This window comes from Myotis davidii, unplaced genomic scaffold (genome assembly GCF_000327345.1).
Source record: "Myotis davidii unplaced genomic scaffold, ASM32734v1 scaffold223, whole genome shotgun sequence".
In the NCBI taxonomy this organism is placed as follows: domain Eukaryota; kingdom Metazoa; phylum Chordata; class Mammalia; order Chiroptera; family Vespertilionidae; genus Myotis; species Myotis davidii.
In genome coordinates this window covers 6,136,700-6,145,954 of record NW_006294609.1, presented here as the reverse complement: position 1 = coordinate 6,145,954, position 9,255 = coordinate 6,136,700, and the positions used below count along the sequence as shown (strand labels likewise).

Here is a 9,255-nt window from a genome sequence, read left to right as displayed (position 1 = left end):
GTCAAAAAGTTTGCCCACCCCTGGTCTAGGGGGTCGGGGGAGAATTTTAGCTCTGAGTCATTGGATAGGAGAAGAGGGTGTTACTGAGTGTCAGGCACAAAGATGGGCCCACCCCCCTCGGGGAGTGACTGACAGGCTGGAACTCAGTGAGGGGAGGGCAGGAACCAGCCCTTGTGAGCCATTTGAAGGACTTAGCTTTTATCCGAACACCAACGGGCAGCCATTGGAGGGGTTTAAACTGAGCATGACAGGACTCAGTTTGTTTGGGGTGTCACTTGGCTGTGATATGCAGGGCTAGAATTAGTGCCAGAGCTCGGTTGAGAGGCGGTCAGGGGCTCGGGAGTGAGCTGATGGGGGCTCAGACCAGGACACGGGGAGAAGGGCGGGAGATGTGGGTGGAACCAGGATGCAGTGACGGGCTGGCGATCAGGAGGTGAAGAATTGCCCTTTTCACGGATGCAGAAACTGAGGCTCAGAGAGGTTGAGTAACCTGCCCAGCGTCACCCAGCTGGCAAGTGGCCCCGCCCCCAATCCATCCACACTGCGATCTATGCACTGGGGGTGCATGGGACACACCCTGCAGGGCTCCCTTCACCTTTCCAGAAACCTCTGCCCTTCTCACCTCCCTCTGCCCCCAAAGGAAAGCTCCCAGGGACAGGCAACATTCCAGCCAAGCTCTGTCTGTCCTCCTGCCTCAAGACGACAAAAAGCAATTCATCATCAGCCTCCATTGTAAAGTGATAAGGAATCAGTGGAGGTTTCCTTCCAGTTTGGGATTCCCGTTAAGTGATAACTCCATGGGTGGCTTTCCCCTGGCCCCTGCCTGCCCCGCTCACTATCTGACTTCCCCTCATTGTCTGTCTCCCTTCCAACGAGCCCAGGAGGCTGGTGCAATGAAATGTCAAAGGGCCAGGCAGGCCAGAGGGCTCCTTGTGTTTGGGCCCAGCTGTCTCCAAACTATCTATCCCGATGGATGGAGCCGGGAAGGTCTTTTATCAACGCCACTCAACCACAGCCAGGACCCCGGGGCCTGGGAGAGCACTTGTCCGCCTTCCTCCCCCTCCTACCCTGACAGCCCCCACCCCACTAGAAACCCAAGGCAACCCAAATAAAGATTTCAGGCCAGCCACTTACTGCACTGAATATTCAAAGGGAAGCCAGAGGAGCAAGGGGAAGGGGCATTGCATATAAGAAGTGATTTTGCAGGATGCGTTTTCTCAGTGTGATGTGCCTTTAAAAGCGATTTCATGTGGCTTTTTTCACTGGATCCTCCCTGTGCTCCTCGAGCCAGAGGACATGTCCTTCTTGTGCATTCTGCAGGGCAAGCAGAGGACTAGGAGGTGGGCTAGACGGCTGAGGTGAGTGGCGGTGAGGGCCGACCTGGGCTGCATTGTCAGGCTTATATTGACTGGGCACTTACTGGGCACTGGGCATGGTGCTTGGGAGAAGGGCAGGATGGCAGAGCCCCACCCCCATGAAACTCGTGTTCCACTGGGCGAGGCAGGTCAGCAAGTAAGTAAACCAGTGGCTTCACATAAGGGCTGAGTGAGGTATGAGCTGGAGTCTTTTGATTCCTAATCAAGGGTAGTCCCACAACAGCATTCCAGTCCTTTCTACTGTAAGCCAAGAGCTAAACTCCATCCATCCGTCCACCCACTCACCCACCACCCTCCCTCCCTCCCTTCCACCCATCCATCCATCTGAACAGGAGTTTCATGAAAGCTGAAAGGCTGGGCTGTCCAGCTGAAAGAGCACTGTTAGGTGAGTCAGGCCTGGATACAGCCCCACCTTGGAGTTGCCGAAGGTCACTCAGCCCAGCAGGGGCTGCTCACCACGCTACCTCTGGGGGCTCGGGCTGAGCGAACCGTCGCCAAGGGAAATGACCCACGTGGGATGGTGGCAGTATCGGCTCAATGGGATTAGTGCCCAGTGTTTCCCAGCTCTGGGATCCACCCAAATTCCTTCAGGTATTGGATGACCTTCACCGAGCCGTCTGCCCAACCTTCCAAGCGGGGAAAGCCAGATAAGACTTAAACACTTCCTTTATGTGCAGGAAAGCTAGACAGACTGCTTATTAACAACTCCATTCCTGATGGAGTTTCTGCATTATTGTCATGGACAGTCAAGAACTGAGATCCAAACGGTCCCAGTGGTTCGTCCAAGGTCACATAGCCAGCAAGAGCCAGAGACATAACTCTGTGCCCTAAAAGTCCGTGTTCTGGATTCATCATTAAAGCCGCTTTTTCCAGAATCAATAGCGTCCAGAAAAATGCAAGGGACCAGGTTTGCCCCGGCGCTGTGCCGTGAGCGGCGGGCAGGATCCGGAAGAGCTTTCCTGCTGTCCGGGCACTCAGCTGGATGCAGGACCACTTCCCACACACCTTTCTGAAAGCACGCTGTGGACTCATCTCATCCGGGACTTGACCCGAGACTACAGCCCCTCATCCCTTGGCAGGGAGAGAGATCTTTTGCTGTTGATCATTTACGGTGGTTCCCAGTAAAAAGGCAGAAACCAAACCAAAACAAAAAAAAAACACGAGAAAACAAAGATGACATCCAAAGCATTTATCATAACCTGAAGTTGGACGCTTGCTTCGGAATGTCTTTACAATGCGGTGAGGTTCGAGAGGAATTTGAGAATGCTCGGACCTGCTTTCATCAATGAGCCAGTATCGAGTCTTCTTCGGACTCTGCAGCGGATCGTTGGGGTATTAGAGACTGGAATGTGTAATTTTACGATTTTCCAAAATGGGCTCCAGCCTTTTTCATATTATTCTTCCTTTTTTGACTTGTAACAAACCTGGAAGCGGATCAGAAACTTGGGAATGGTTAGTTTGCCTTTTTTCCCCCCTCTTGCCAAGGGTACCCTGCAGCTGTACTTGCTGTTATTAAAAAGGGGAACGCCCTGGTTAAATGGAAAACCCGAAGGTTCTGACTCCAGCAACAATGGAAACACCCAGAGTTATGGATCTGGGGGTGGAAGGAAGAATGGAGGGAAGAAATCGAGGGAGGAAGTGACCAGGACAAAAAAGTGGAGTGTGGCCATGTCTTTAAGATGCCAAAGAATGCCCAGCTGAAAGGTGGACAGTGCGGTCACCCTCTTATGATGTCTTCGACATCTGGCTTGACGTAGACAGACACCTGGAAGGGTGGCTGCCTTTTTCACTTTTTGGGGACAAGTCTTTGGTTGTCCTCTGGGTCCCAGATGTGTCCCAGAAGGAGTCTCGCTGAACATAAATTTGCTGGCTGCTCGATGGGTACAGCCCTAGCTATGTTTAGTTTGGGAGATTTTTGACTTACCTATGGGTGTCACTGGGAGAATAATGCAAATGGAGGTGTTGGGTGGAACCCAGGCTCCCCTACCCTGGCCGGAGAGCTGTTTTGTAATGCAGACCAAGGTCAAAGGATTTACGGTGGGATGAGTGACTGACTTAGAGCTTCCTATCTGAGGACCATCTCCTGATCACAGGTCAGCATCTGTCTTACTGCTCAGGGGAGAATGGACAGGGGCCAAGGAGGTGTACCAAGAGTAGGGCTCTGACTACCTGTTGACCACTCTGTCTCCAGCAGCTGGCACAGCACCTGGCACTTGGTAGGGTCTCATGTACACCTGTTGACTGACTAGGTGAGTAGCGTTGGATATTGGAAATCTAGAGAGCCAGAAGCAAGTGTGGTAGACAGAGTCAGCCAGCCCTGGCTTTGACTCCAGCCTCTGTCCTTCCCAGCTGCATGACCTTGGGTGGGTCACTTCCCCAAGCAGGAGCCACATGGAGGAATTACTATGAGATTAGAGTAAGGTCACTTAGTAAGTGCTAAATCAGTAAAAGCTATTTTCTCCCATCATTAAATCTGCGTTCTGCCCTCACGTCATCCACCAGCCCCAGTGTTTCATTTTTCTTCACCAACCCCCTTAAAGACAGAATATATATATATATATATATTGATTTTTTTACAGAGAGGAAGGGAGAGGAATAGTTAGAAACATTGATGAGAGAGAAACATCGATCAGCTGCCTCCTGTACACCCCCCACTGGGGATGTGCCCGCAACCAAGGTACATACCCTTGACTGGAATTGAACCTGGGACCCTTCAGTCCACAGGCCACTCTATCCACTGAGCCAAAGCGGTTAGGGCAAGACAGAAATATTCCTTAACATTTATTGATTAGAAAGCAATTGGAAGACAAAGAAAGACAATCTCCAGTTTGAGGGTAGAATTCCAGCTAAAGGATGAATCTGGGTTGAGGTTTACACTTGGGGAGAAATTCCCCAGTTTTGCTTCCCCTGAAGGGCGCACCCGGAGGAGGTGTGTTGTTATAGATCGGGTCTGCCACGGGATTGACTGGTGCCCTTGAAGATGTCTCATCTCATTTAATTCTTCGCCATCCAGTGGAGTAAGTATTCCTAACTCTGACTCAGAGATGGTGAAAATTAGTCTCTGAAGTGCTGGTGTCACACAGATATGAAGTAGAAGAGCCAGATTCAAACCCAGACACATCTAGACTTCTTAGCTTGGAGTCTGGATTTAGGGAGTCTTTGAGGCCCTGGAAGTTGTGTGTGTACTCCATCCTCCAGGCTTTGTGTTTGTGTGTTTTTCTAGGAGAGAGCACAGCTCTTGTTAGTTTCCAGAGGAGTCCCTGAAAGTTCAGTGGGAGGGACTGGGCCGGGGTGGGGTGAGCTGGCATTGGAATTCTGAGCTCATGGGGGATGTTTTAAAGTTCTGGGGTTTTATCTTGTTTCAAAAATGGGATCCAACCCATGGGAGGGCAGGGTGTCATCCTGCGAAGCCCCCCAGGGGCAGTTTCTCCAGGGGTGGGCTGTTACTAGGATGGGAGCGGCCAGCTGCCTTCTCCATGATAGCCACTTATTGTTCACTGGCGTCTCCCTGGGTTGTCCATTTTTCTAGCTGAGTAGGTTTTAACTGGGGCAAGAAAGAAGTATTTTGTAGTCGGGGGTAGGGGGGAGGCGGGAGGGTGAGGCTGGGGAGAGTTGAAGTTTCTAACCCTCCACACTCTGGCCAGGAGGAGTGAGTGCCCTGGGTCTTGTTTTATAAATGCAAATAAACCAGTTGTTTGGGAAAAACAAAACAAAACACCTCAACCCAGATTCATCCTTTAGCTGGAATTCTACCCTTGAAGTGGTCAGAACATCCCCCTTCCTACACTAGGGAACACTAGTGAACAAAGTGGCTTGATTAGCAGCAAAACAGTCACACATTAATTTGTACCGACTCAGCAGATATTAACTAGGCACTTGCTTGCATAAGGCTTCAGGAAAGGATTTGGAAATTAATTCATTTGAGCTCCCATCCATTTGTCCACTTGCCCATCCGCCCTTCCCCCCATTGCACAAATGTTTATTGCGTGCTTTCTCCATACTGCATGGTATTAGCAGAGATTTCGGAGGTAGATTACTGGGATTCTGATCCTAGTTCCCCTGCTTCTCAGCCTATGAGCCCTTGGCAAGTTGACCAACCTCTCGGTGTCTCCTTTCTCTCCTCTGGAGAATGGGGATATGAGAGGACCCTCTCGTAGGGCTGTCGTGAAGATTAAATGCGTTATCTCATGGAGGGAACCTAAAACACTCCACGTGCTGTTTCTACTGTGAGTGCTGACTTAATTATTATTTTTGTTACTAGGTGTGAACTGGAGCTGGAAATGCCCTGCCTTCGTGGAATTTACAAGCCGGGGAGGGAAGATAATAAATAACAATAATTCTTATTTATTGAGTGTATCCTTGTACTAAATTCTGGACTAATACACATTCTCCCATTTCATTCTCAACAATTCCCTGTGTAGAAAAATGCCATTAGTAACCTTTATGCTTTGCAGATGAAGAAACTGAGTTCAGAAAGGTCAGACTTTGCTTAGAACACCACAGCTCAGGGTCCTCCCCATGACAGTCCACCCCTTTGTATCAGAATGGAGGCCTGGGCTTACAGTCTTAAGAGACTTGATTCTTCAGGCCTTCAGCCAAATGGCTGTCTCTGCCTTTAGTTGTGGGGTGGCTGGTCCTGGCCTCATGGGTCTCTCTCCTCCTGTCTTAGCAGATGAAGAATGCTCCACCGCAGACCATCCCTACAAGAAGCCCTACATGGAGACATCGCCCAGCGAAGAAGACCCATTCTATCGCCCCAGCTACCCCCAGCAGCAGGGCCTGAGTGCCTCCTACAGGACAGAGTCAGCCCAGCGCCAGGCCTGCATGTATGCCAGCTCTGCGCCGCCCAGTGAGCCTGTGCCCAGCCTGGAGGACATCAGCTGCAACACGTGGCCCAGCATGCCTTCCTACAGCAGCTGCACGGTCACCACCGTGCAGCCCATGGACAGGCTACCCTACCAACACTTCTCGGCTCACTTCACCTCGGGGCCTCTGGTCCCCCGGCTGGCTGGCATCGCCAACCACGGCTCCCCCCAGCTCGGGGAGGGGATGTTCCAGCACCAGACCTCCGTGGCCCACCAGCCTGTGGTCAGGCAGTGTGGGCCTCAGACTGGCCTGCAGTCCCCTGGCGGCCTGCAACCATCTGAGTTCCTCTACTCCCATGGCGTGCCAAGGACCCTGTCCCCACACCAGTACCACTCGGTGCATGGGGTTGGCATGGTGCCAGAGTGGAGTGAGAATAGCTAAAGCGAAGCCTGCTTCCTTAACAGACATTTGCTAGAGAGAGAGGAGAGAGAGAGAAAGAGAGAGAGAGAGAGAGCAGGAGAGAGACAGTAGCCGAGAGAACCCCACAGACAAGGTATTTCATTTCACCCCACATTCACGCCTGCACTTGAGACCCCCAGACACTGATCTAATCAGTAGCCTGAAACCACAGTTCAAAAAATGTGACTTTGTCATTTTGTCTCAAAACTAAACCGAGTAATGTCAAGAAAAAAAAAAAAAAAAAAAAAAGAACAACAACAAAATTGAGTCCCATTCCCACCACAACCACCACAATCATCCATGGGCCACATTCCCACCACCTCCGGAGGGCCTCCCGGATTCCTTCTTTTGGTCTCCAGCAAGTCTTGCCTCATCGAGTGTGTTATCCTAATGCAGAGTTGGAGTCTTTTCCTGTCTTGCTGTTAATGTTGACATTGTTATATAATAAATAATAATATATTTTTTTTCTTTCAATTTTTCTTAACGGGACCCAGTCCCTTATTTTGGGGGAGGTCTGAGGCAAGTTCAAAGTATGTACTTGTGGAGTTCCCTTCCTCTAAGCCACCCCTAAAACCAAAATTCGCCACCCTCCCCTTGACTGAGAAATGACCTACCTCTGCCATGGGATGTTTTTGAAAAGGTCCCCTATGTCCCCAGCTTTTTCTGATTGTGTCCTGCCTTTCCCGTCACCACGGAGCCTGGTCTGCCTCCCTGGGGAGTCAGGATAACCTTGGGCTCCACCTGGCATCATATCTGACTCAGCGCTCCCGTCTTCCCAGCTCCGGGTCTTCCCAGCCATCTGTCGCTAAAACGTGGCCTATAGCTTCCCAGCCGGAAAGCTTGCTTTGAAAAACTTAAAGAGCCCTGGGATACACGCGGGCAGAACTGTGATAAGCAAAGGGCAAGCTCCGTGCTGACAAGAGTGGTGAAAAAGCCAAAGTCAATATTCACCCTGCTACAAAACAAAGCCAGCCCCCAGCCTGCAAATCTCCCGACGGTCCAACGGGATGCCAAAGCCAAAGCCACAACGTCTAAAGTAGAGGCGAACCGTGCTCATCCATCATTCTCTCCGAGGGAATCACACCCAATGCCGACACCAAACTGTGGTTATGGAAAGCAGAAAACAGTGTTAAAAAAAGTGTGTAAGTAAAACGTTATTGCAGGGTTCTTCAGATGTAATATTTTACTGGTACTATTTATTTATAAATAGGAGTTCTAATTAAGTAATAACATGAAATCCAGCATGGGAGCTGGTCAAGAGCTTTTAATTTTATTGATACTCAAAAACCAAGTTTGCGTTCTTTTTTTTTTTTCCTCTTTCGAAAGTGCTTTGCTTTCTTGATTTAAAAAAATTCTTTTTTTTTAACTGACCCTAATAAAAAGAACAGGGTAATATGCGAGGCTGAGTATGTCCAAGTCCGTGCGAGTGTGTGAGTATGTTTGTACGTGAGTGTCTTCAAGCGATTTTGTCCTTTTATGTTGCTAAGGGGGGGAGGGGGAGAATTAAGTACTCGTTTCGTATATTTGTGTGCCAATTAATGCCTAATAAATACCATGTGTTTAAAAAAGTACAAGGGACTTGAACACCCATTTTTTTTCTGTTCTTTCTACTGACGGGATAGAAGGGAACGAGGGAGAGGAAGGAAGGAGTGGTCTTATAGTGGCTTTTTGGCCCCATCTGCTCTCTCTTGCTCGTTTCATGCTATTTAGAACCCTTGTGCTTGAGTTGATAGAGCTGAATATGTCTATCCACTGGCCTGCAGCCCTGGAGGGGAGGCATTTGACTTCACTGAATGTGTGTCAGCATTGCAAAAGGAAAACCGCCAGGAATTCCAACTGACCAAGGAATGAACCGGGCATGGTATAGGTAACACCCAGCACCTGGTCTTCTGAAGGGTCTCTTTCTTTGAATTAATTTCCGGAATCAAGTATTTGGGAGGTCCCAAAGCACGCAACTTTATGGACCATCAATGGATATTTACTTAAAACCCACAAATTTAGGATTAGTGAGTCGGTCCTATGTAACACATATGGGGCAGAACAGAGCAGCGAATTGGTGAGTAAATTAGTTATGCAAATTTTTTTAAAAATCCCAATGATCAAGAATGTCACATGCCCTTAAAACAGGAATAACTGGCATGTTGATTACAAATTATTCATTGAATCAGATCCCCTGGGACTTTTCTGAGTGGAAGAATCCCCAAGAAGTGTGGATTTTTTATAAAGAAATGACAGTTCGGCTTTTTTCCAAGTAAATGGAGAAACTAGATCAATGGCCTTTGTGTCCCCACAGAGCACTAGAGTGTGGGACTCCAAGTGATGGGGCAGTAGGGTCACCAGAAGTTCCAGAGATTCAGGTTATTAGTTTTCTTGAGCTCAGAGAGGTGAGGACACCCCAAGATCACACAGCTGGTGTGTGGCACAGCTCAGCACGCAACCTATGCTCATTGAAGCCTTAGTTCCTCATTCACTAAAAGGCAATATTCCACCAGCTTCAACGGACTGTTGAGGGGGTTAAGGGACATATGTGTGGAAATGTCCAGTTAAGTAACTTAACACAGTAGATGCTCAGTAAATGCTTGAAAGACTTGCATCAATGGAATGCAAGTTAAAT

General features: G+C 49.2%; 1 protein-coding gene across 1 annotated transcript in view; it reads left to right on the top strand.

The window, feature by feature from the left end:
• TBX5 (T-box 5) overlaps nt 1-6,850 on the top strand; it is a 44,724-nt gene extending 37,874 nt beyond the window's left edge. The window contains exon 9 of the mRNA XM_006768947.1: nt 6,049-6,850. Coding sequence (XP_006769010.1) covers nt 6,049-6,623 — 575 coding nt within the window. The 3' untranslated portion in view covers nt 6,624-6,850. The remainder of the gene's footprint in view (nt 1-6,048) is intronic.
• Nucleotides 6,851-9,255: the final 2,405 nt, after the last annotated feature.